The sequence below is a fragment of the Nycticebus coucang genome, chromosome X (genome assembly GCF_027406575.1).
Source record: "Nycticebus coucang isolate mNycCou1 chromosome X, mNycCou1.pri, whole genome shotgun sequence".
Classification (NCBI taxonomy): domain Eukaryota; kingdom Metazoa; phylum Chordata; class Mammalia; order Primates; family Lorisidae; genus Nycticebus; species Nycticebus coucang.
Window position 1 is genome coordinate 143,706,375 of NC_069804.1, and position 27,491 is coordinate 143,733,865.

Consider the following 27,491-nt stretch of genomic DNA (forward strand, 5'->3'; position numbering starts at 1 on the left):
TTTGGTCTCCTCAGAGGTCACAAACTGTGGGCCCGCGGGCTGAATATGTCTTTTGTTTGGCCCTTATAAGGTTTGTTTTTATTAAATGTGAATGCCTCTAGACAGGACATGCTTTCTCTGCGTTGGCCAAGCCTCGCCCCCACTGCCCTCTACCAGCCTGTATCTCACATTTGCATGACTTTCCTGGCCCTTATTTAAGTATTAAAATGTGTGACCCTGGAACTGATCTCAATTACTAGATCAAGAACTCAAAAGCACAAGGGCTAATGTCAATATCACAAGCCTATTCTTTAGAAGCCCAGTAGAGGGCCTGCCTAGTTTTTGTTTTGTGTTGTGCTATGAGTAGGAGTTAGTAGTGGGCATGAGATACTTGGCCACGCGTTTCCCCTCCAACTAAAAGTGCCGCATCATCTCTACTTTCTCAGATCTCAGAAGAGGCAAATTATCCACACCCCTACCTCTCAGTCCCAGAAAAAGATGCTATGATCATGGGGTGTGTGACCATATAAAAGTTTTTTAAATTACTTTCATTTGTTTCATTTCACAGCTGTGACTTAGTGGCTAAGAAGAGGGGTGTAAAGCCAGGTTTTGAACTCTGGCTCTGTCATTTACTGGCTGTTTGACCAGGAACAAGTGACATTCTCCAACAGTGTTTTATCATCAGTAAAATAGAAACAGCAATCCCTCCCCCATAGGGTTATTATGATTTATTGAGAAAATCTACTTAACACTTAGAATAGTGCCTGCCATATAGTGACTACTCAATAAATGATAACTATTTCTTTTCCTCCCAGACCAGAGGTTTCTTAACTTTGGGTCTATGAACCCCTGAGGAGGTTCTATGTATGGATTCTTTTAGATCTATGAATATCCTGAACTCTGTGTTTGTGTGTGTGTGTGTGTGTGTATTTCCAGGGCAAGGTCTACAGCAGATTCTTAAATAGTCTATTTTCCAAAAGAGCATTAAAAGGAGGCTGAGATATTTGTATAAAAATTGTTAAGATGTTCTCTCAGCAATTTTTATACAAACAAATTGGATCTATCAGGTGTAGAACACAAATGTCTTAACGCTGTAATTGGGTAAATGAGGTGAAGGCTATGTTGATTAGTAGGATGTAAGTACTCCAATTTGTAAAGATAATCAACACATTGAATCCCATAATGGCATAAATGTATTCGTGATCTATGTACAAATGACTCAATACAAAAAGAATAAAGAAAAGGAAATTGTGAAAAAAAAAAAGGAAAGGAAATTGTGGCTCGGCGCCTGTGGCTCAAGTGGCTAAGGCGCCAGCCACATACACCTGAGCTGGCAGGTTCAAATCCAGCCTGGGCCTGCCAAACAACAATGACAGCTGCAACTAAAAAAAACAAACAAACAAAAATTTTACATTCCACATTTACTAAGTTTCACATATACCCGTGTAAGATGCAGTGCAAGTGTAATGTCTTAGCACAATAACTAAGAAAATGTGAGGAAGGCTATGTTAACCAATGTGATGAAAAGGTGTCAAACAATCTATGAAACCAGGGTATGGTGCCCCATGATCACATTAATGTACACAGCTATAATTTAATAAATAAAAAAAAACAAAATAGCCAGGGCGGCCCTGTGGCTCAAAGGAGTAAGGTGCCAGCCCCATATGCCAGAGGTGGTGGGTTCAAACCCAGCCCTGGCCAAAAACTGAAAAAAAAAAAAAAAAAAAAAAAAAAAGCTGGGCGTTGTGGTGGGCACCTGTAGTCCCAGCTTCTTGGGAGGCGGAGGCAGGAGAATTGCTTGAGCCCAGGAGTTGGAGGTTGCTGTGAGCTGTGATGCCATAGCATTCTACCCAGGGTGATAGCTTGAGGCTGTGTCTCGAAAAAAAAAAAAAGAAAAAAAGAAAATGAAAGGAAATTGTTAAGATGGTTGACCCAAGAGACAAAATGTCAAGAAAAGCCTTTTGGTACACCACACAGTGAGGTCCAGCCAGTAGAGACTCCTCAGATGTTTTCTTGCCCTTTACAAGCACATATGCTCCTCATATCAATCACATGCATTTATATTCCGAACGGCTTTTCTTGTCAGATGAATGAAATGTAGATTTTTAATTTATCTTTAAAAAAAATTATAGTTATCAGATTTGCTCATAAGCTTGGGCAGACCTGATAGGAATGGTTCAGGAGATGGAATGTAGACTCACTCCAAGCAAGCCTTTGTGTACCATCAGGGCTTTGTTTGGGATCGGGTGGGAGGAGCTATATCGCAATTCCCTTTCGCTGTTTCCCCTACACCCTCACAACAGACTGGCAGGTGGGTCATGTCAAAGCCAAGGTAGGAGATAAACCCTTTGCCACATAGAGAAATGGGCCACCACCCTGGCTTTATGCCCATGGTGGGAGCTACAGCAGAGACTTTCTTTTACTTGCTCAGAGAGACCGGGTCTTTGTTGCATTTATCCTACTTAACACTCCCCCTAACATCCAGGGACGGGAAATGAAGCATAGAAACTCGTCCTGTTTGTGTTTTCTCTGAGGGCTGAAGGATCCTGAGGTTTACGTTCTTTTGTTCCTCTTCCTCTGCTTTCTCCCTTTCATCTTGTTTGTCCCTGATCTCAAGGGGGGCTTTGAAGAAGGGTTCACAATTTGGTCCAAGAAATAAACAGGAGGATAAGACCCCCTTGTATTTGGTTCACTCTGAGTTTAAAAGCCATTATTTCCCTTATCCTGCTCCCTCCCCCGTTTTTAAGTAAGACTTCAAAACAAAAATTCACCTTTGCGTGGGGTAGCTATTGTATAGGCTGCTAAGTTACGGCTGGAGTCTCACTGGTTTGTGGTGATAAGAAACCTGGCAAATCTAGAAAGCATTTTTGATCTTGAGGCTCTTAAAACTGAAGCCCTTGGTCAAAAACATGTAGTTCCCCTTCCAACAGGGTTTGTCAGATATGGACAAAAGCTATTTCATCCACAAGCTTTCAATTGAGTTGTTACAGTCTTGAGATAGCTCCTGTTTCCACCTCTCTTTAGTGTTTTTCTTCCTTTTGTTGTTGTTAGGAATATCATTAGGTTCTCTAATTACCCTTCTGTGTCTCTGGGGGAGAGAGTGTAAGAGTAAAGATAGTCCCAAACAATACACTGAGTCATGAAACTAGACATACATACCACTTGTGCAAGTTGCTAGAATGAAATCGTCCCAATGCTGCTGTATGGGTAGAAAGACAAATTGGAGCGTGCATTTATATATTCTGGTTCTAGGAAGAAAATTAGGAGCAGATTTTAAGTTCCACAGGGAAAAGGGTGGAAAGAACAAACAGAACCATAGTTAGAAGGTGTGTTAATGAGGACCTTTTCAATCTCCAGGTCTTTCTTGCGGGATTGGGAGTCCCCTGCTGAGGAAAGTTACCCACTAACTCCAACACCTCAGATCTCTGCCCCTTTATCCTTAAGAGCAGAAAATCCTCCCTATTTACCTGGTATGGGGACCCTAGCTATTGGGGGCCACCACTACAGCAGATGCTGTAGGGCAGCACCTTTGGGGTGACAAGGATATTTTGAGATGTGAAGCAAGAATGTTTGATATTTGAACCAGTTACCGAATGGCCCGGTGAGCTCTTTGTCAATTGAAACAAGACATTTTATATTTATCCTAGTTTTATCTGCTCAAGTAGCTGGGTATTAAGGAGTCAGTTCATTCTCCTTCTCTCTCCCTCCCTCTCCCTTTTCTCCCCTCCTTATTATTCCCTCTTTGCTCTAATCTGATAGCAAAAGAACACAATACAAGGATGTAACTGGTTGGAAAAGATAGCTATTTCCAGACAAGCCAAACATTTTATCCGAGTTGACATCTAACTGAAAGCATTTATTATTACTATTGTTTACTCCATCACTGTAACAATATAAAATACTTTGTTGTGAGAAAATCTGGCCCTGTTCTGATGTAGAAATGCTTCCCTGAAGAAGTGTTTTCTTTTTCCTTTTTTTTTTTTGAAGTGTTTTCTGAAATTGTTACCTAAAGTGGCAAATAAAAGGGAGAGGAATTCTGGTTTCTCTCTCTCTCATAGAGAAAGACAGTGAGAAAGGGACAAATGTATGTGCGTGTTTGCATCTACATGCAGATGGATGATGTCTGTTTGAGATGAAGAAACATAGTCATTGCTATGAAATAGAGTAGAAAAGGAAGGTGAGCTTGGAAGTCAGATCTGGTTTCATATCCCAAGGCCCTTCTATTTCCAGCTAGCTGTGTGACTTGGGCAAGTTACTTAACTTGTCTGAGTTTTGATTTGCTCAACAGTAAAATGGAGCAAATCATAATGGCCACCTATTGATATATCAAGTAAATTGTGGCACAAACTGGAAATATAGCAAGAGAAATAGATTCCATCTCCTCCCAGTCACTTTACACAGCCCGTGCAGAGTAGCAGAGTAGCCCTAAATATAGAAATGAATTGAGTATTGAAAAGTGATATATTCTGGGGCGGCACCTGTGGCTCAGTCGGTAAGGCGCCGGCCCTGTATACCGAGGGTGGCAGGTTCAAACCCGGCCCTGGCCAAACTGCAACCAAAAAATAGCCGGGCATTGTGGCGGGCGCCTGTAGTCCCAGCTACTCGGGAGGCTGAGGCAAGAGAATCGCTTAAGCCCAGGAGTTGGAGGTTGCTGTGAGCTGTGTGAGGCCACGGCACTCTACCGAGGGCCATAAAGTGAGCCTCTGTCTCTACAAAAAAAAAAAAAAAAAAGAAAAGTGATATATTCTAAGCCTCTGAACCTTGAACTATTTCAAAGCAATAATTATGCAGCATCTGTGGCCACAGTTTTGTTTGCTGCCACCCAGTCAGGGGCATTTTAATCATAGCTCTTGCTAAGAGATTGCTGTGTCCTTTTGTGTGTGTTTCATTCGTCTGCTCATTGAATGTCAGTATTTATTGCAATTAATCAGCCAGTTATATCTTTATTTTAGATGGGTTACATTCTCAAATGAACAATAGGTCCAACTGTGAAATTCTTAAGAAAAAATAGTTTTGCATATTACTTGCAGGCACACATTCATCAATCATCTTCATCATTGCCACCATCAAATAACATATAAAAATCCTTTGTAGGACTCAAGTTACCAGGGAAATGATATATTCTGGTTTGGTTGCTCTGATAATTAGATCACAGCAGCGGTTCTCAAATTGCACGTTTGAAAACCATTTTAAATTGTGAAATATACACAGTGGAAAAGTGCATACAGCGTGTGTTCTCTTAAAAAATAATTGTGCGTTCTCTTAAAAAAATAATTTCCTTCTTAGGTCAGGAAATAAAACATTGCCACGACTTCAGAAACTGCCCATATGCCCCTTCCCAATCAGGACTGCTCTTTGCACTCCTAAAAGCACTACCTTGACTTCTCTATCTTGTTCTTCTTTATAGTTTTTCCAGCTATGCCTGCATCTCTAAGTGGTGTAATCTATTCCAAATTGTATATAAAATCAGCACATTGTACCACATAAATGCATTCATGTATACAGTTATGATTTAATTTAAAAAAAAAAAGACTTTTTAGGCCAGGCATGGTGGCTCACGACTATAATCTTAGCACTTTGGGAGGCTGAAGTGGGAAGATTCTTTTTTTTTTTTTTTTTAATTGAGCTCAGGAGTTGAAGACCAGCCTGAGCAACAGCAAGATCCAGTCTCTATTAAAAATAGAGAAAAATAGCCGAGCATCATGGTTTGCACCTGGAGTCCCAGCTACTTGGGAGGCTGAGGCAGCAGGACTGCTCAAGCCCAAGAGTTTGAGGTTTTTGTGAGCTGTGATGGTGCAACTGCACTCTATCCAGGGCAACAGAGGAGACTCTGTCAAAAAAAAAATGACTTTGTATGAATTGAATTACCCAGAATTTATTCTTTCAGTCTGATTTCTTTTAGTCAGTATTAAGATTTGTCCATGTTATTGCATGTAGATGAAGTTTGTTCATTTTTTTATTGTTTAGAACCCTATTATATGACTCCACCACAATTTATTTATCAGTGTTATTATAGATGGATGTTTGGATTGTTTCTGTAGGAGATATTATGGACAATATTGCTATGAACATTGTTTATATATGCTGGTGCATAAAAGCATTTGCCCATTTTCTAGTGGGTTCTTCTTTCTGTCTTTCTTTCTGACTTGAAGGAGCTGGTTGCAAGTCATTTGTTAGTCACGTGCCGCAAATACTTTCTTCTACTCTATGGCTTGCCTTTTTGCTCTTTTAATGGCATCTTTTGATGAACATAAAAGTTCTTTTTTTTTTTTTTTTTTTGAGACAGAGTCTCACTCTGTCCCCCTGGGTAGAGTGTCACGGTGTCCTCATAGCTCACAGCAACCTCAAACTCTTGGGCTCAAGCAATCTTCTGCCTGCCAAATAGCTGAGACTACAAGCACCCACCACAATGCCTGGCTAGTTTTTCTATTTTTAGTACAGAGGGTCTCACTCTTGCTCAGGCTAGTCTCGAACTCTTGAGCTCAGGTGATCCACCCTCTTTGCCCTCCCAGAGTGCTAGGATTGCAGGAGTGAGCCACCACACCTGGCCTAAAAGTTCTTTTTTAAATCAGTCTTTTCATTTATAGTTTATTGTTTCCTTGTGTTGTTTAATAATATTTTTGCCTCAAGGTCATAAAGGTATTTTTCTATTTAGTCTTCTGAAATGTATTGTTTTGCTTTTCACATTTTGACAGCCTACATGGGATTGATTTTTGTGAATGGGGTGAGAGATGGTCTGATTTAGTTTCCCCCTATCTAGCCAACTATAACAGCATTTATTGAGAATGATATTTATATATTGAGAATCCTTCTCCCTTCCCCCTTGTAGTGTCACATTTGTCATAAATCAAGAATCCAGGTCTGGGTCTATTTCCAGGCTTTCTGTTCTGTTCCACACATTGGTCTTGTGCTAGTCATAAAGTGTTAGTCACTGTAGCTTTATAATAAATTCTGATGTCAGTTAGAGTAAGTCCTCCTACATCATTGCTCTTCAGATGTGTCTTGGTCTTGGCCTTGTGCCTTTCCTTATAAAGTTTAGAAATCAATTTGTCAAGTTCCACAAACAAACAAATGAAACAATTTATTAGGATTTTTTTGAGACTTATTTAAGTCTTCTTTAATTTCTCTCAGTGAAGTGTTTATAGTTTATTCCAATAAAGGTCTCTCACCTCTTCTGTTAGATTTATTCTGGGGTAGTTGATTTTGAAAAGCAATTACAAGTGTCATCCTTTAAAAAATGTATTTTCTGATGTTTATTGCTGCCATATATACTACAGTTGTTTGTAGTATATTTATGTAGCAATTTTGCTCATTCTAATTCTTATCAATTCTAATAATCACTCTGTGTATTCTTTTCAACTTTCTAACCTCACACTCATACCATTCATGAATAGTGACAAATTTAGTTTTGTCCTTTTCAATGCTCATATTTCTTTTTCTTGCCTTACTGCACTGGTTATTGCCTCCATCGTGAGATTTTTATTTTAAATGTATGTTGTGGTCAATTTAATAATTAAAATTTATTGTCTGCTAAAGAAATTAACTACTTTTAAAAGAGAATCATAAAATTCAAAAAATAAAAAGAAATAGGGAATATATGAAAAGTCTGTCTCCTACTCCAGATCTTCATTGGGTTGTTAAAAATATAAAATTTCTGCCCTTCCCCTTGGCCTGTTGAATGGTGAACTTTAGCCAGTGGAGCTTCTCTGTGTGTATGTTTTTAAAACTCTGAGGTGACTCTGGTAATTATGTTTGAAGACCACTAGAGAAGGTTCACAGAGGCAGAGATTAGTAGGATTGTGTAATACAGTGATTCTCAGCTTGACTACCCATTAGAACCACCCCAGGGATATTGGAGGGGGGCTTTAAAAAATCCTGATGCTGGGTGGCACCTGTGGCTCAAGGAGTAGGGCACGGGTCCCATATGCCGGAGGTAGAGGTTCAAACCCAGCCCCGGCCAAAAACCACAAAAAAAAAAAAAAAAAATCCTGATGCTTGGCCTGACCTAGTACCCTGGAGCTGCAGACCTGAATCTGTATGTGCAATGCTGGGCATCTGAAGTGTTTTTTTTTTTTTTTAATAAGAGAAAGGGCTTTATTTACTGGCCGGGAGCTTAAAAGAATTCCATATGGCCGTGCTCCCTGACTGGCTTGATCTTTCCCTTTTTATCAACAGTCAAAAAGTTCCAACCCACAGATACCCTTCTCATTGGCCAGTATGAATCAGGTGGGAGATGCTATTCCAGCCCCTGTAGAACTACAGGATTTCATGGGACTTGGAAATTTCCAAGGTCCAGGAAGTTAAGTTTACAAATTCCCAAGAGCTGAGTCACCATGGAGAGAACCCCCCAGGTGTATCCTCCTGGTCTCCTTGAGAAGACCTGTTCTCCTAGACCTCACTCTTTTCAGGTATCCTCTCTTATTCCTCCCTTTTGAGACTCCAATATATTTTAATTTGGGGTCTCAGTATGAGCTTGCTTCTGCAGGTGCTGATATTAAGATCTGAAGTATTTTTAAAAGCTCCCCAGATGACGGGGAGGGGCGGAAGGGAGGATTTATAAAAACGGGGGGGGGGAAGTATCCACTGTACTCAATACTATTATGAAACCGATATATCATCTACATATCCATGTGAATGATAAAACACAACTATAGTCCGGAAAGAAGGAGGGAGAAGGGAGAGTGGAGGTCGTGGGAGGGAGGGCACTTGATGGGACTTCACCTATTGTGCATAATGCAATGGTTCATTTCTTTCTTTCTTTCTTTCTTTTTTTTTTGAGACAGAGTTTTACTATGTCCGCCCTTGGTAGTGCTGTGGTGTCACAGCTCACAGCAACCTTCAACTCTTGGGCTTAAGTGATTCTCTTGCCTCAGTCTCCCAAATAGCTGGGACTACAGGTGCCCTCCACAACGCCCGGCTATTGTTTTTGTTGTAGTTGTCATTGTTGTTCAGTTGGCCCAGGCCGGGTTTGAACCTGCCAGCCTTGATGTATGTGGCTGGGGCCGTAACCACTGTGCTTCCAGCACCAAGCCTGCAATGGTATATTTCAAAACTACTAAGAGTATAGTATAAACGTCTTACCGTAACAAATAAGTAAGTGAGGTGATGGTTATGTTAATCAGTCAGATTTAAGCATTCCAGATTGTATATCAAATCAGCTCATTGTACCCCGTAATTGTACACAGGTATGATTTAATAAAAAAAAAAATTTTTTAAAGCACGAGAGGTGCTTTAAAAAAAAGCTCCAACAACATTTGGGAGCGATGGGTATGTTCCCTATCTTAATTGTAGTGATGGTTTCATAGGTGTGTGCATATGTCAAAGCTCATTTTCAGTCTGTTCAGCGTATTGTACGTCAATTAAGCAGCAAGAAAACGGTTTAAAGATAAAGCTCTCAGGCGATGCAGATGTGCAGCAAGACTCAGGGGAATCATTGTTCTAACAGAAAAGGCCCAGGCCCGTGTGAAAGTTGGCTAGACTTTCATTTGTCAACAGTTGGCTGTGTACCTACTTAGACAAGCGACTTCGCGCCCCTCTCGACCTCACTTTCATTCTAGTTAGTGGGTTCAGTTTCCTCGAAAGTACAGTACTTTCAAGCTCTGACGTTTCGATTCTGCTCAGCCGGGCAGCGACAGCCAGGGTGCGAGTGCACCTCCTGGCCACACGAGGGAGCCGTGCAGCTGGCAGCGTCTTTCTCTCAACTGAACGCTCTTCGTGTGGTCAAAATAGGCTCGTCAGGCGGCTTTTCCTTCTTTCTGTACTCTTTCCCTGGTGAGCCCAAATCCCGCTTCTCAGCCATCATCTTCAGCTGCGTCCCCCAACTGACCCTGCTGCAGGTGAGCCTTTTCTTGTGCAAAGTAAATCCGTGAATCTCTGAAGGAATAGAACAGCTTTCAAAAAGGATCCCCAGATTGCCTTGAAAATATTCTGCTCTCCCAAAGTAATTAAAGTAGGATCTAATTGAAGTATATGAATGTACACGTGTCAATATATATTCATATCTATCTGGTCTATATCAGTAAGCACATTAATGATATTACTCTACTACCCCTAGAAAAAATATCCATCTGTATAAAAGGCAGTTATATGTTTGTTAGAGGTGCGATTTCAAGATCCTTCATGTGGTAAACATTGCTTAGGTGAGAAGTGGAATCAAGATTAGCAAACAAACCAAGTTTTTTCAATGGTAATATGATGTAAAGTGCTTAAATGGGTAAATGTCTGAATGTGGTTGTATGTATCTCTCTGTGTGTTTACATATCCTCAGGTGAACAGGTTGGCTAAATATTTTTAGAATAGAGTTTATTTAGAAACCCTCTGGGCATTAATCTCTATTTTTCTTGGACCAGATGGGGAAAATGTCTGGATGCCCAGAAGAGATTAACTAGAACTAATGTTACAAAATAATCTAGCTATGTCCTGAACTTTAATAAATACATTCTTTAAATCCAGCTTGCTCAGAAATAAGAAAATGCTTGTCTGAAGTACAACAGTAGTAATTAAAAGAGCTCTCTCTCCCCCTAGAATTTTTCAAATAATGTTGTAAGACCTTAACTTGGGTAGCTCTTTTACCTTTGGCCTTATTACAGTTTTCTTCCATTTTAATTCCTAAATTTCAGATTATTCTATGAGCCAGTTACAACACCTTGTGGACACACCTTTTGCTTAAAATGCCTTGAAAGATGTCTGGATCACAACGCAAAGTGTCCATTGTGCAAAGATGGTCTTTCACAGGTAAACCAATGTTTCTTTCTTGGTCGGGGTCACTTATTTGTAACTGGGTACTAAGACAGTGTTCAATTGTATTCCGGGCCACTGCACTGAGCTAGGACAAATTATTCCTGAGACAATCTGTTTTTTCTCTCTTATAGCCACCTTTCCTCTCTCCACATAGTCCTTCAGAAAAATGAAGCAATATCTAGCTTTTTAATTTCTGCTGAAAAAAAGTATTAAATAGATGATCCACAAGGGTCCTGGTTCTAATCCTATATGATGGCCCTGTAATCTTGGGTGAATCTTTTGTCCTCTCTGGGCTTGGTCTGCTGTCCCCTTATCATCAATGTTTGTTTCATGGTTTGAAGAGATCAACTCCCACAGCCCCATAAGAACCTCACAGACCTTTAATGTGGTTCTTGTCCAACCCCTCATGAGCCACTGTACTTATTAGCAGATACTTGGCTACTGGGAAAGCTCTAGGGCTTCTGGGTTTGCTAAAATTAATCACACAAACTCCCACCTTCGTTTTTCAAGTGGACCTGATGGAATTTCCTTGGACAAAAGAAGACCCAGGAATCTGTCTTGGTTTTCCTCCCTCGGGGATTTGTGTGCCACATTTTATAATTAATACTAATGTTCCTTGATCCCTGTCATTCCTAGGGAGAGGTTGGAGATGCAAGACTATCTTTAGGTGAATGTAATCCGGAGAAGTCACACGTGGAGCTTCCCCATCATCCCAACATTTAAATTAAGATAATGGAATGAAATAATCATCAAGGGTATTCCTAAGGATGTGTATCAGGATGGGAGGGGTCAATGTTATACCTTTCCCTAGATAAAGGGGTGGGATTTGCTGGTCTGATTGCAGCGAGAAGCCCATGGTCCTTATACTCAAGTACTATATTTGTGTTGTGCTAACACTACCAAACTCAGATAAGCAGAAAGAAGAAAAATCTGTCCACATTCTCAGCACCTAGAGAAAACCACTGTTAACATTTTAATGTGTGCCCTTCCTGGGATTTTGTTTTAGTATCAGCAGAGGGGTCACCTCCTTGGATTGGCTACTTCCTGAGTCACTGCTTGTCCCCTAAGACTGGGATGGGGCAACACAGTTGATTTTCCTGTAGCCAGGCAATAGCAGGGGCTAAAAAGATATCCTGGAGGCAGATGCTATGGGGTCCTGGATTTAAGGACCAGAAGATATTCTCCTCCATCTCTATGTATTCACACAGGGTCACAATTACACCATTATATTTATTTTTATTTATTTATTTTTTATTATTATTAAATCATAGCTGTGTACATTAATGCAATCATGGGGCACCATACACTGGTTTTATAGACCATTTGACATATTTTCATCACACTGGTTAGCATAGCCTTCCTGGCATTTTCTTAGTTATTGTGTTAAGACATTTATATTCTACATTTACTAAGTTTCGCATGTACCCTTGTAAGATGCACCGTAGGTGTAATCCCCCCAATCACCCTCCGTCCACCCATCCTCCCCCCTTCCTCCCCTCCAAATTACACCATTTTAAAGAGAGATAAATATTCCAGTCATGTTCACTGCAGGATAGAGACACAGCCCATACTGGGATGGGACCAAGATTGTGGTATGTGAAGCAAACCGTTTTATACTCAGGAGCTCCCCCTGCTGGGCATGTGGAGTAGTTTCCATAGCAAGCAATTCTCTCCTGATGTTTTAACTTCCCTTGTTTGGTTCACATCGACCCACAGCTTAAATACCCACTACTTATGGATGCCTGGATATGCATAGGGTAGGGATGTTTGGCGGGAGAATAGTAGTGACAATTGATCCTGAGCCTGGTTCTAAAATCATTGCCTATGACAGGCATCCTCAAACTTTTTAAACAGGGGGCCAATTCACTGTCCCTCAGACCGTTGGAGGGCTGGACTATAGTTTAAAAAGAAAAACTATGAACAAATTCCTATGCACACTGCACATATGTTATTTTGGAGTAAAAAAACAAAACGGGAACAAATACAATCACACCGCCTCATCTGGCCTGTGGGCCGCAGTTTGAGGACCCCTGGCCTATAACATAATCTCAGTGATATCTAGACAGCATAGTAAAAAAGCAAATAGACAAGCAAACAAATCACCAGTATCTAGCTGTTCATCGTTTTTAAAAACTAAAGTCAGAAGAGAAAAAAATGCGTGGGCTTTACAACATCTAGAAGTCAAGCACTGAAGTTGGGTGGAGATGGGGCAGGGCAGGAAAGGATCAAATATTGAAAATTACTTTTTAGTTCCCTGAACATTTTGACCACTGCCTTTCTCTATATCCCAGGTGGAAACCATTTCTGTGATTTGACAAAAAGAATAATCAGAAAATGGAAAGAAAATGATTTACTCCTTTTCTTGATCAGAATATTTTCTCAATTCCAGTGTTTAGGAAAGCCATTTTATAATAAAAGCTCCAGTGAAGGTTTTCCCCCATTGATAAAATACTTTTTTCCCCCTAATCATGAAGGTACTCAATTGCATAGTTTTTCCAAACTAAACTCTAGCATCCAGAGAATACCTATATTGTGGTAGTATCAGCTGTTAATTTGAGTCCAAATTACTCTAATATGTGGGTCGTTTGACTGTTCTGCTGATTATAACACAAGTGTTTTGTGTTTTTCTGATGGCTGCATATTATGTAATTGTCTTGTTCACCATATAGTGCTTGGCATCAAGAAAATACAGCAAAAATGTAATAATGGAAGAAATAATAGCTAAATTCCTGCCAGAAGAATTCCAGGAACGAAGGAGGCTTTTTGAAGAGGAAATGGAAGAACTTTCTAAGTATGTATATTCAGGCTTCTCTTTTCAGTTTCACTCATACCAGCTCATGACAGCTAAATGCACATATTTCTTCCTGGCTCTTCATTCAGTAATGTCATGTTGGTAGCTTGAAATTGGTCATGGCAAGAAATGAGAGTATTTATGCTATGGCTACAAACCACGGATTCCCCCCCACAACCTAGTTCTTAAACATTTACAGGCACACACCACTGAGGAAGCATAAGCCAAACCACTGCTGACCAGGTTACATCTTGGCTCTAGTAACAGGGTGTCCCTGGCAGAATTAAATTGAAAGAACTTAATAATGGGAACATATGAAGCTTTTGGAAGGCTGTCTTCAAATACTTGAGGAGGTGCTGTGAGGTTAAGAACCTGGGTGTCAGCCAGACATGGGCTGAAAACCCAGTTCTGCCTCAAAATGAGGCAGGTCACTTAACCTTTCTGGGCCTCAGTTTCCTTATTTGTAGCTTGAGGATCATATTTCTTACTTTATAGACTTGTTATGAAGATCATAGGAGCTCATGCATAGTAAAAAGCGCTTAACCTGGTATTAGCACTAATACCTGTTACCAAACACTTCCTCTGCCTTGCACAGGTAGTATGAGTGGTAAAGGGAAGGGATGGAGACATAAGTGAAGCTCCCAGCTCTCTGTCTGGCTAGGAGAACAGCTTACGTGGCAGAAAAAGCAGGAGGCAATCACTAATTTCAGTCTCTCCTGTTGCTGCCTTTCCCTTTTCCTATCCCCAGTAGAATCCTCAGAGCATTCCAGAGGTGAGGTTCCTGACAGCAAAAAACTGTTATGATTTTTATAGCCACTCCATAGAACATTTCTAAATTCTACCACCAGTTTGTTTGAATGTGCTTGTCACGTTATGATATGTTTTCCTCAGAACCTAGAAGTCTTTTGTTTCTTATTTGTGTATATTAGAACTGCTCAGGGCATCTTTATCTTTATTTCCGATCTGTAAGTTAGCACACAGCCTGTCCATCCCCCTTCTCAAACCTCATTTAAGGTGTTATTAACAAACACTGGAATATACTATTTAAAGGAATAGGGGGCTTTCTATTTAAAGGAATCCTGAAGTTAACTGTTTTGAGATTTGGGCAGTTGGTCTCATATCTCTTGGTAGGCATAGGTTCAGATGTTCCTGCACTGGATTTAGTAGACAAATAAATAGATAGAAACTACAGGCCTGGCTGGTAGTTCCCTAATAAGGCCATGTGTCTAAACGTGTGGGATACTTGTTGAAAGGCAGACTTCTGGGCTCTGGGGCATCATGTCCCATTCATCTAGATTTCAGAGCCCTCCCCCCATGATTCTGATGCACAAGATTCTTTAGGCTTCACTGAGCTAAGTTATTCTTGCTTCTCTTTTGCTCCCTCCTCCCAGCTGGGCCTGCTATGCAGATTTTCTTGGGGGATTTGCAAATTTGAGGTGCCCACAGGGACCTTGCAGAGAATTTTCTACCACCCCTCTGCATAACTGAGTCCACTTAGACCATCAGTGCCCTTCCCCACACTTGCAGCAAAACACCTGAGGAGATCATTTTGCGTGGAGAGCATGAAAGAAAGAAAGAAAAACATGAGGCATAGCTGTCACCCATGATGTTAAGGCACTAGAGAACTTCTTCAGCCCAGTTGGAATGCGTAGAATGCCAATTTTAGACCTTAGGCTAACCTCTGTACTAGGTAATGGATCTCAGCCCACAGTATCAGTTGCATTTCAGTATTTTTCTACCAGCCATCAAAATTTGATTTCTCTTCGTCTTTCCTGACAGGCAGGGCGGGTACCACATGGGGATGTTTAACTAACCTTTCTGTGTTCTGCCCCATTGTTTTGAGATCCATGTTATTTATTCTTCCTGACAGCTTAAATAAGAACGTGCCTATTTTTGTGTGTACCATGGCCTATCCCACTGTGCCGTGTCCCTTACACATATTTGAGCCTTGTTACCGCCTGATGATTCGTAGATGCATTGAGACAGGAACAAGACAATTTGGCATGTGCCTTGGAGATCCCGTCAAAGGGTGAGTAAGGAGCTGTGTGAATAAAGGTGATTGGATGGAGAGAGATTTTTGTTTAACTTTGGGGTGCTCCCAGGAGATGAGCTCGAAGAGTAAACAAACCAGAGTGGGAATGGGGGGGAATTGAGAATATAAGTCACACAAGGGACATAGATTGCATGACAAAGAGATCGGATCCAGAGTTCTGATGCAGCTGATGACTGCAGCCAGGATGGAACAGTGTAAACAGCTTTATGTAAGACCTGAACAAGGTCACTTATGTTAACCGTGTTGCAAATCAGCCAGGAAAGTGAGTGGGAATATGTTCATCTTACAAGGCTAAGGGGAAGTCACTAGATAAGTAAAAAGAGTTTTATCATAAAAATATTCTTTTTTTTTTAATTTAATTTTATTTTTATTTTTATTGTTGGGAATTCATTGAGGGTACAATAAGCCAGGTTACACTGATTGCATTTGTTAGGTAAAGTCCCTCTTGCAATCATGTCTTGCCCCCTGAAGGTGTGGCACACACCAAGGCCCCACCCCCCTCCCTCCTTCCCTCTCTCTGCTTCCCCCCATAACCTTAATTGTCATTAATTGTCCTCATATCAAAATTGAGTACATAGGATTCATGCTTCTCCATTCCTGTGATGCTTTACTAAGAATAATGTCTTCCACTTCCATCCAAGTTAATATGAAGGATGTAAAGTCTCCATTTTTTTTAACAGCTGAATAGTATTCCATGGTATACATATACCACAGCTTGTTAATCCATTCCTGGGTTGGTGGGCATTTAGGCTGTTTCCACATTTTGGCGATTGTAAATTGAGCTGCAATAAACAGTCTAGTACAAGTGTCCTTATGATAAAAGGATTTTTTTTCCTTCTGGGTAGATGCCCAGTAATGGGATTGCAGGATCAAATGGGAGGTCTAGCTTGAGCGCTTTGAGGTTTCTCCATACTTCCTTCCAGAAAGGTTGTATTAGTTTGAAGTCCCACCAGCAGTGTAAAAGTGTTCCCTTCTCTCCACATCCACGCCAGCATCTGCAGTTTTGAGATTTTGTGATGTGGGCCATTCTCACTGGGGTTAGATGGTATCTCAGGGTGGTTTTGATTTGCATTTCTCTACCCTGTTTCCCCAAAAATAAGACAGTGTCTTATTTTAAGGTGTGCTCCCAAAGATGCGCTAGGTCTTATTTTCAGGGGACGTCTTATCTTTCCTGTAAGTGGGTCTTATTTTTGGAGGATGTCTTATTTTCGGGAAAACAGGGTACTATATAGGGATGATGAACATTTTTTCATATGTTTGTCAGCCATTCAATTTCTTTTATCACACAGGCACTGCCTTTGTTGTACTGTACAGTTGTAGCTATAAACCTGAGGACAGGCAAATAGGCAGAAGTCCCTTGAGACACAACACAGGGTTACAGAAATGGCTGGGGACCAGGCCAGGTGAACAGAACTCATCAAGGATCTTCTTTCTTGATTCCATTCTCAAAAAAACAGGTTTGTGGAATATGGCTGCATCCTAGAGATCAGAAATGTTCAATTCTTTGCCGATGGCCGCTCAGTGGTTGACAGCGTAGGCAAGAGGCGCTTCAAGGTCCTCCAACAGGGACAACGAGATGGCTATAACACAGCTGACATTGAATACATTGAAGACCAAAAGGTGAGGGTGTTTAGGGCCAAGAATCCCAAAGCCAGGCTCTTCCTGTAATTTGGCATACAAAGATGGTTGCAAAAGGATTTCTTAAAACTGTCAGATGCCTTGGGATTTCTCACCAAATTGCTGCGGCAACATTGAATGCTGCTGATTGCTGTCCAGTTGGAGAATGGCAGTGAGAGCACTCGTTATCCTGGCTCTGTTTAGCTGCTGAGTTGCACTCATGCATACAAAATGCTATCCCAGACCAACTCGGAGGCCCATGCAGCCTAGGAGTTAGGTCTGTGCCAGCGATACCATGGAATAGATCTGGAGTGGAGTCTACACATGGGTATTTTATCTACCAGTTTATTTACATTTTTCAACTTTTTCTTTTGGGATAATTATAGATTTACACATGCATTTGTATTTTTAAGTGCACAACCTGGTTAAGAGCTCTGCCCAATATCCATCGTCCCAATAAGGCAGAAAGATGACATGTGCAGTTAATCCTGGGTTTTCCGAGCTAATGGGTAAAAGTGGAGGTAAATAATTCTGTGTTCATTTATATTTACATTTGCTACGTAGATTAATTTTTGATCAATGAACAAATGTATTTGACCAAAATAGTTACACACTGAGATACAGACACAGTTCTGTGTCCCTTCCCAGTGAGCAATGGGAAAGTAGATGTAGTAATGAGAAAGGCAGAAGCATAGACCAGCATGACCTGGTTTAACCACCTGCCTCCACTCAGGCCAATCCAAATCTCTGGTTTTATTTATGTCTTGCTGTTTCAGGTAGTCTACCAAGTTGACCCTTTCTCCTTCCTCTTTGCTCAGCAGTATCTACACACTGTCCAGCACTGGTCTTAGCGCTTCACATCTCACACAGGAGAAAGTGACTCTGGGAGTGATAGGGAGGGTACAGAATGTTTCACTTCCCCTTTGATACTTTCAGGTTCAGGGAGAAGATTATGCTGAGCTCATGGGATTACATAACTGTGTCTATGAGCAAGCGTCATCATGGTTTCATTCACTGAAAACATCCCTGAAGAATCGGATACTCAGTCACTTTGGGCCAATGCCAGAGAAAGATGCTGATCCCCAGGTATGTGAAAATGTCTTATGACGGGTTGCCTAGATGAGAGTGCCTAGGTTTATGATTAGACTAATCCATGGTTGCCACCCAGCAAATCAAGCACAGAGTGGAAGATGTATCCAATTTGGTATTGTTTCACCGGGCAGTGAGCATTATGGGTAAGACCAAAAGGATCCCAAGTCAGAAGTGGGGTAACTAAAGCAGTAGGAACTTGGATGCAGGACAGGTTTTGAGAGACAAGTGAGATTAGAGAATGGTAACATAGATCCCATCAACAGAAAAACATTCCATGGGAGTCCAGATTCATACCGTGGTAACATTAGGGTGACAATATAAATGCAAAGGCCAGGACTTAAGAGGGGTATACTGAGAACTGAAACCAAAGGGTGCTATTTCTAGGGAACTTCATAATCCTCTCTCCCATTGCTGCAGGAGCTAGGAGATAGGGCCAGCTGCCCTTCAAGATTCCAACTGTAAGACCACAGAAACTTTTCACACCCAGGTCCATCTGTGCTTAGCCCTACAAGTCTAGACCCTTGCTACTGTCCTCATCAAGGGTGAACAGAGTCTGAGAAAATTGACCCCATCTTTAAATTTATCTTTGGCTTAGTTATACTAGAGAGCAGTTCATTTGGTTCTCCTGAATCAGTCTTCTTCCTGCGGGGTGAGAGGGTGATAAAGGCCATTTGGGAGATCAAGCCGCAGATCAGAAGCTCTTCAGGAAAATGGAGATGGTTAAGTTTCACCAAGTTTTGAGTACTTGATGTAAATCAGGAAATATTTTAGGCATTCCATTTCTGAGAATACTTTCTTTCTAGGAAGACTGGAGATATCCTATCCACATACCTCCTCACCACCGTCTTTTCTCATACTCTGAGCTGGCAATCCTGCATCAGCACTCCCTTGATTGCTTACTTATGCTCATTCCCAACTCTGTCACAAAAGAGAAATCTCAAGGTGTATGTTCTACCTTTTCTGCCAAAAGACTAGTCTTGTTTACCTCTCTAGCAGTATGACCCTGGGTATATCCCTTTGCCTTTCTTAAGTTTTCTCCCGTCTCTGACATGATGAGGATGTCGCTAAAGCTCCCTCTTCCTCTTACTTGATGAGGCTATAAAACTCCAGTAGTCTGTTCGTTAATGGGCTGAAATGTGTTGCTTTTTCCAGACCACAAAGGTAGCTCCTTTGTTCCCATCCAAACACATCATGAATTTTGAAGAGAAAAAGGCCAGTTAGTTCATCCCAGTGACCCAGCTCTTGGCTCTGGGCCACTGTGACTCAGGACTGCAGCACAGCTCCAAGCAAGATCATGATCAAGCTTAACGGTCCCCTTCTCCTTCAGGGCACCATTCTCCCCCAGTCAGGCAAAAGATAAGAGATAAAACAGTGATAACCGCATCTTCTATGGGAGAAAACACACATGCCACAGTGTGATTCATAAGAGGTTTAATGACATAGAAAGTTGAAATGTTAGGGTGGCATCAGCAGCAGAAAACAAACAAAAACCTAAACCCATCTAGTTTACTCCAGTCAGTGCTGCAGCCACAGTGGTGCCACGGAGAAGATTGTTCTAAGCCTCAGAAGAGGTTTCTTAAAACCCACCACAAGTATTAACATCAAGCTTGAATATCTTTGTTGATGATCCTTGCAAGGAAGTTTCAGCACGTCAATCTGATATTTAGAACTGATCACAGAAGGGGAGAACATGTTGCCAACTGCCGGAAGGGACAAAAAATCCAAATGGAGCTAGAGACTCAGAGAAGCAAAGAGGGTGGTGAGACTTGAGGAGAATCAGATAAACCAGTTTGGAGCCAAATAATGTCAGGTAATAGGTGATTTGACCAGAATGTGGTTCTGTATGTACAGTCCTACAACCAGCTTTCTGGAAGTTGCAGACAGAAAATTCATTTCAGGCTTAGTAGGAAATAAGTTACCAATGTCTAAAATGTGTGCCAGGAAAGCTGCTTATGAACAGAATTTAGGGAAGTGATTTATGTCGGAAGGGAACAATTTTTATTAAATACAAATCTGGGGACAGAATACATTTCTCATATGAATGTGTTTTTACACTGGACTTTTTGCAAAGTGGGGTTGCTGTTCTTTGGGACTGTAAATCATAGCCTTTGGTCTTAGGGGAGAAGATAGGTGTGGTCCTATGTAGTGACATGGTGTATCTGGACTATTGTCTTCAGCCACAGTAAGGAAATGAAGGGAGTTAAGAAGTGTGCAAAGCCTAAGGGGTCATGGGACTTGACGGCCTGGGTGTTAAATGCATCAGTCCAAAGGAGCTCAACAAAATCTTAGAAGTAGAAGAGACTGAGTGTTGTATGTTCCAGCTTATAAAATCACACTGGCTAGGAGACATGGTGTATCTGTTAGAATATTGGTTAGCTTTAACAAGTACCAAAAAAAATGACTGCAGCTTAAACAAGATAGAAGGCCTACATCCTGAACAGCTAGGACAGCTCTATTCCATGAGAACATTTAGAGACCCAGGCTCCTTCATCACAAAGCTCTACCATCCTCATATCGTTGCCCTCATCTTCTTTTTTTGTTGTTATTATTATTAAATCATAGCTGAGTACATTAATGCGATCACGGGACACCATACACTGGTTTTATGCACAGTTTGACGCATTTTCATCACACTGGTCGACAAAGCCTTCCTGGCATTTTCTTAGTTATTGTGTTAAGACAATTATATTCTACATTTACGGAGTTTCACGTGTATCCTTGTAAGATGCACTGCAGGTGTAATCCCCTCATCTTCTTGATTGAAGAAGCCTGGTTCTCTCCATGCGCACGAACTAGCTAGGGCAAAGGGAGAGAAAGAGGAAGGTGTAGGGCATGAGCTACTTTCCCAGAGCATGGCCAATTAAGTTACACATATCACTTCCCTTTATATATCATTAGCCAGAGCTTTGTTAACCTAGCTGCAAGGGATGCTAAGAAATATGGCCCTCTTATTTTTTTCTGGGTGGCCATCTTCCTAGCTAAAATAAGGAAGAAATAGATAGAGGAGCAATTAGCAGGCAACCACACACAGAAGCAGTCCCACCTGGGATATTTACCTTGCACATTTGGAAATCTGCAAAATGGTATTGCTTGCATGGCAATAGGATGATACCATTGTGTTTCTCTGTTGCAGGTTAACCCAAATGGTCCAGCCTGGTGCTGGTGGACATTGGCTGTTCTTCCCTTGGAAAGCCGAGCTCAGCTCCCATTCCTAGCGATGAAGTCCTTAAAGGATAGACTCAATGGGATTCGGCGAATCCTGGCCTTTATATCCCGAAACCAGTGAGTGGATTACTGAAGAGGAGCTCCCACCCTCCCCACTGCCCTAGGAGGGAGTCTTCTTGTAAATATATCTAATTGCAATAACATCTTAACAGAAGAGGGTATCAAACAGAGGCGGTCGCCTGCTGTTGATTGCAGAGAAAAATTAAGTGGAAAGACCCAAAAGAATGTGACCTATTTGAAACTTTCTGTCTTAAAATGCTTCTTGACATGCTGCACAACTACATAAACAGCAGAGGTGTGTAAGAGCCTAGAAAAAACAATTGATTTTATCCTAAAATTTTCCGAAAGTGGTTTTGCTTTAATTTTCTTTCATAGATCAATGACCATGTGGTTCAAATGTGAAGCAAAGATAGTAAAAATGTTGCTGCATTATTTTCACTGACTTGAGGTCTCATTCCAAATGGTTCAGGTTTTATGGAGCATTGTGTAAAATAATGTTCATACTTCTTTCTGTTTTAATAATTTATTTTTTGCACTACTGTATCCTTTTTTTCTACACGTATGTTTGTAACTATTTAAGTATGTATTACTGAAAAGTCTGTTGCTTTATTTATTGATGTGGTTTACCGTATACCTGGGGGAAATGATAATATTAGAAATGTGCAATTTTTGCTTTAATTATTTTTAACTACACTGATCCCAGTTCTTGGACCATTTCTGTACCTATGCAAGTGGATGTTTGAAAGAAGTTCAGAGTGATGCTAAGATCATCTGTCTTCACAGATTCCACTTTTTTTCAGTATGTTAAACTGTAAGGGATTTGGCATAGATTATGGTATATGCCAGGGTAAAGTAAAATAATCCATTTTCTGTGTGTAGCCTAGATCTAGGCTGTAAGAATTACTTTTCTGGAATGAAGAGACGAATCAGAGTTCTCCAGTCTTTCCACTTTCCCAAACAGACTGAACCCCAAAAGGAATTACCTATAATCTACAGCCATATAATTATAGGTGTATCTGATTTCTTCCCAGTATAGTTAGGAATCGGATTTTAGTCGGGATCATAATTAACCCTTCAGAGGGAATGGCTTTCCACTGAGCACATCCCAGCCATACCCAACTAGTCACCATACCCCTCCTCTTCTCAGGATGCCAAAGATCAAGACCTGGGCTAACGTGAGGAAACATTTAATGAGGGACTATTTGTTATTAAAAGTATAAAGAAGCCACTAGACAGGACTGAAACCTTTAAAAATACTTTTAAAGGAACCAGATAATTAATGCATCATTTAATCTAAGCATTGCCTTTCCTCCTAGTTTCAGTGAGCCCTATATTTCAATGTGGGGGGAGACTGGAGGTAACAGTAAGCCCACGTGTGGCTCATTTAGTGCTAGTCCTTCAGTGTCAGGAGAACCTAAAAAGTACCAGAGTATGGGAATGTTATAATGCAGGGAACAAGTGATTAGCTCCTTCACACTAATTAGCTCCATGTGATTTTTGGACAGGTGTGGTGCATTCTCCACTCATAGACCATCCACTCTGTTAAGGTAGCAGGGTAAGGCTTTAAGTAACTAGTTTTACTTCCACCACCACCTGTGGCCAGAAACCAGCAAGGGAGAATGAGGTGATCCAGTGAACTAAAAAGAGACTCATGTAAGCAGAGACCAAATGGTCTTTTTGCACTTGCCTAATGGATGCTGTGTGGTCAGAGCATTGTGTGGCCAGGTTTGATGTTTGGAGCCAGACTGGGGAGGTGAGGAGTGGAAGTAAATGGAAGTATAGGTGTGGTTTCTGCCCCAGAAAACTACAAGGCTCAGGGATTGGGAAATTAAAGGCTCCTGCCTTTTACCTGGTGCCCAACCATGTGGTCATGTCACAGTCCTAGTAGAACAGTTTACTATTATCTAGTGTAAGTGCAACAAAGAAAACGGTCATAGGCTTCTCTGCTTACTAGACCTGTTGCTTTTGGCAAGTGATTGTAACTTTTGCTGAGCCTGTTCCCTCATCTATGAAATGGGAAGTGATAAATTCTGCATATAGGGTTGTTTTGTACATTAAAAGAGGTAACATGTATAAATCACTTAACACAGTGTCTTGCACCTAGGTGACAGTCAACAAATAATAGCTATTATTAGATTAGTCATAGTTACAGAATCATCAGGGACTTTCATTTGCATAAAACACTGCCTTGAGACATTATACTCATTCGAAACCCTTTTAAATTTAGCTGGGGGAATCCATCCCACTGAATTTTGGACCATAATCTGATAATTTACAGGTAATTCCTTTTGGGGTTAAGTCTGTTTGGGTAAGTGAAAAGACTGGAGAACAACTGAAGGTCAGAGATAGGGACCAATCCTATGCCAGAAAAATGTTTCCCATTTTAATAAGTTCTAAAAAGTAGTGTTATTTTGAGGTCTAGAATTTCTGATAGATAGGAAACCTCAAGTTCTAGCTCAGTTAGAATAACAAACTCATCACTTCCTGTTCTCCATAACGTATTGAGAATCTTGCCCATGCCAGGATGATTACGTTTAACGATCTTTGACATTTGTGCTTAATTCTTGGTGTTCCTTTATGCTGCCCAGAGTAAGAGGTTCAACAAAAATGTACTGACAACCTACCGTGCAGCAGGTGCTAGGCCAGGTGATCTACATACCTGAGCTCACAAAATCATTTCTCACATCAACCCTGTGAGAGCAGTTATTATTCCCTTATTATGAGAAAACTAAGACTCCACAATGTTAAATACTTTATTCAGGTAACACAGTCATCCAGTAAGTGGCCAACCTTGATTTTGAAACCATTACTTTGCATATTTATAGCATTTTAAATGGTCGTATGGCAACCATATCACAAAAGCATCCCAGAAGCTTACAATGGGAAGTCATAGATTAAGTTACCCAACACATCTCTACTTAAGTAGAAAAGGAAGTTTGATATCTTTTTTAATATTGTTTTAAACCTCAGTCCTTTTCCTTCTTTAGGAATCTTGATTTCTTAATTAAATTCCATCTCATACAATGCTTCACTTTGATAAGTGAATACCCAACTCCAGAAAATATAGATCTTGCCTAGGAGAATTTCACTTTAGTAGCTTAGTTACACATTTGGTTTGTTTTATGGCAAACTTTTCTATCAATAGTGATGGGAGGTGGAATGCACAGCTAAACTGGCTTTCCTTGGGATATACTTGGACTTGACCATTTTTGCCACTTGGAAATTGGTTTTGATGTAGCTTGGGAATGAAGAGTTTATAGAGGAAGAACATAATGCCAAATCTCGGTCAGAAGGACAAGACTTCCCCCTTGGTAGATGGTGCCACTTACTTGGTATGTTTTCCTGTCTGTTGTGACTGACCCAGTCTTTTCCTAGTAGGTTATTTTTTGTCTGTCTCTGTGTGTATGTGTATGCATATATATACACACACATACATACATGTACTAGGTAGCAAGTAGACATCATGCCTTTCTGCTTTGTACTGTACTACTGCTGCTAGAAAATAACCAGCAAAATATAGAAAATGAAAAACAAAGAAACTAACTTTATGTAGACAACTTGGAGAAGAAAATGCTCCACCCCTGACTTAGGGGGTCAGAAAATTGACTATTTCAACAGTTTGCCTTTTCTTAAGGTTGACTACTTATAGCCCAGTACTGCCTTGGCAGCAAGGGGCAAGCCGAGTCATTGCAAATGTGACACTTCCAGCTCTGCCTTTGGAGCTGGCCTGGGCTCAGTTAATCCCCTGTGACTGGCCGTTGGAACAGTGGAGCTCCTGAAGCTAGTTCACAGCACCCAGGGGTCTCTTCCTGTCAACAGATTGCATACTGTTGATGGACTGCAGCCCATGGGAGTTGTGTTTCCCATGCCAACTTCATTTCCAAGATGGGAGTTTTAGTCAGGAACTCAGTCCTTGAGTTCCCAACATGTTGACTTTACATCCATTTCACTCACCAAGGCAGAATAATAGCAGAGGTGTGTGACAAAGATATAAACGGAAGGTAGCCCGACTAATGGAAAAGGATGGGACTTTAGCCCATTATTGGGTCTGAGATTTTGATTAATGACTGAAGACAGTTCTGAAGAGCAGCCCACTGCGGGAGCTGCAACTTGTCCCCTTCCTGAATACAGAGAGAAGGAGAGGAAAGGAGCCGTGTAAAATGTGCGCATTCAATTCCTCTTAGATTGATAGCTCCTGCTTATTACACTGTTCAACTATCTAATAATCTGGGTTATGCACATCCAGAGGTGAAATGAAGAAATTTCCACTTACAAATGCGTATTTACAAACATGCTAAGTTAAACTCCAGAGAGAAGTGCCTGTAATCTCTGTTCCTACTATCAATTTAAAGCTATTTTTTTCATGACTCTGTAGCTGTTTAAATTTTTTTTTCACAGTAAATGTGATTAACAGAAGTTTACAAAGCAATACTGTAGCTTATACATAATTTTAAAAGTTGATTGACGTTTATCTATTGTTAAAGCAACAATAAACGCTAACGAAATAAAAGGAGAGAAAATAGGTCAATGTGACACCATAGGCTTTTCTTAGATAAACTAGTTCCATCATTTTATGCAGCTCTCAGTAATGCCAGGATTAATATGTGTGTGTATATGTTTTCCATTCATGTGTTAAGCAGCCAGTTGTTTTTTTTTTCTTGCACTGTAATGATCTGAAGGGAAATTTAAGATAATGCTCCCCGCCCCCATACTGCTATTCAACTACCTCTATGCTTGATTTCTTTTTAGGGTTGCCCTTCCTCCAAATCTGTACAAAAAAGTTTCAGCTCATCTATGTTGTAATAACAATGTGATATATAGACAGTCTCTGTGAAAGTCGTTTATTCATTAAAAAAAAAGGTTTCCTATTGTCTCATTTGTGTCTAACAAAACCATACCATACCTTATGAAAAGAATTATCCAACTACCTTCAGTATCAATTTGGGAAGAGCTGAATAGACAGGGAAGTTGTGGGAATATTTATTTTGTTCTTATTCCTGTAGGTTGTAAGACATATGACCAGAAGATCCTTGAAGGAAATAGACCTGCATTAAGGCAGCAAATTCCTCTATTTGAGATAGTGAGGCAGGTGTGAACTAATTACTATGACTGATGTGTTCTGGAAAACTGGCCATAAATTTAAACATGCACCAGAGAAGCTGTTAAAGGATTATGTTGAAGCATTTTTGTCAGTAATCTGCCCCTAGTTTATTTGTAAATCCAAACATTCACATATTGGGTTTGCTTAAAGTAGAACATGCTACATACTGCTTTCTTAAGCATTATAAAATATTCAGGAAAGCAAATTACACGTTTTTATTTTAATTGAATAGTTTACCAACAATAGGCTAAAGTTAAGGCCCAAAGCATGAACCTTTTAAAAAAATTGGTAGACTGGCAGCGCCTGTGGCTCAGTGAGTAGGGCACCGGCCCCATATGCTGAGGGTGGTGGGTTCTAACCCGGCGCCGGCCAAACTGCAACCAAAAAATAGCCAGGCATTGTGGTGGGCGCCTGTAGTTCCAGCTACTCAGGAGGCTGAGGCAAGAGAATTGCCTAAGCCCAAGAGCTGGAGGTTGCTGTGAGCTGTGACTCCATGGCACTCTACTAAGGGTTACAGAGTGAGACTCCGTCTCTTAAAAAAAAAAAAAAAAGAAAGAAAGAAAAGAAAATTGGTAGACTTCATTGAGACAATGAATGAGTGATGTTGACTGAGCTGACCCCAGCAAGAGAGCTTTGGCAACATCCCATCATCTTTACACAGTACAGGTTTTAGTCTTGTGGCATGAGATATTAAGAAAAAAAGGAGATAGGAATGGAACAAAAATGAAACTATAGAAAATTCACTTGGGCCTGGCCTTGTTCTGTGTAATTGGATTTGGGGGGTAATAGAAAATATCAGAACTCTTGCCCAGCTAGGCCCCAGAGGGAATGCTTGACCATGTTGGGCTTTGCCCATTTGTGCCCAGTCTGTCACTTTCTGGTTCTCATGAGAT

The 27,491-nt window shown here is 40.7% G+C and overlaps 1 protein-coding gene across 4 annotated transcripts in view; it reads left to right on the top strand.

Annotated features, from left to right (window-relative positions):
* The window catches only part of LONRF3 (LON peptidase N-terminal domain and ring finger 3), a 41,431-nt gene extending 15,064 nt beyond the window's left edge, over positions 1 to 26,367 (top strand). For all 4 annotated transcript variants that reach the window (XM_053580301.1, XM_053580302.1, XM_053580303.1 and 1 more), the window contains 6 exons: positions 10,599 to 10,713; positions 13,389 to 13,510; positions 15,381 to 15,539; positions 17,021 to 17,183; positions 18,117 to 18,266; positions 21,406 to 26,367. In XM_053580301.1, coding sequence (XP_053436276.1) covers positions 10,599 to 10,713; positions 13,389 to 13,510; positions 15,381 to 15,539; positions 17,021 to 17,183; positions 18,117 to 18,266; positions 21,406 to 21,558 — 862 coding nt within the window. In that variant the 3' untranslated portion in view covers positions 21,559 to 26,367. The remainder of the gene's footprint in view (positions 1 to 10,598; positions 10,714 to 13,388; positions 13,511 to 15,380; positions 15,540 to 17,020; positions 17,184 to 18,116; positions 18,267 to 21,405) is intronic.
* Positions 26,368 to 27,491: the final 1,124 nt, after the last annotated feature.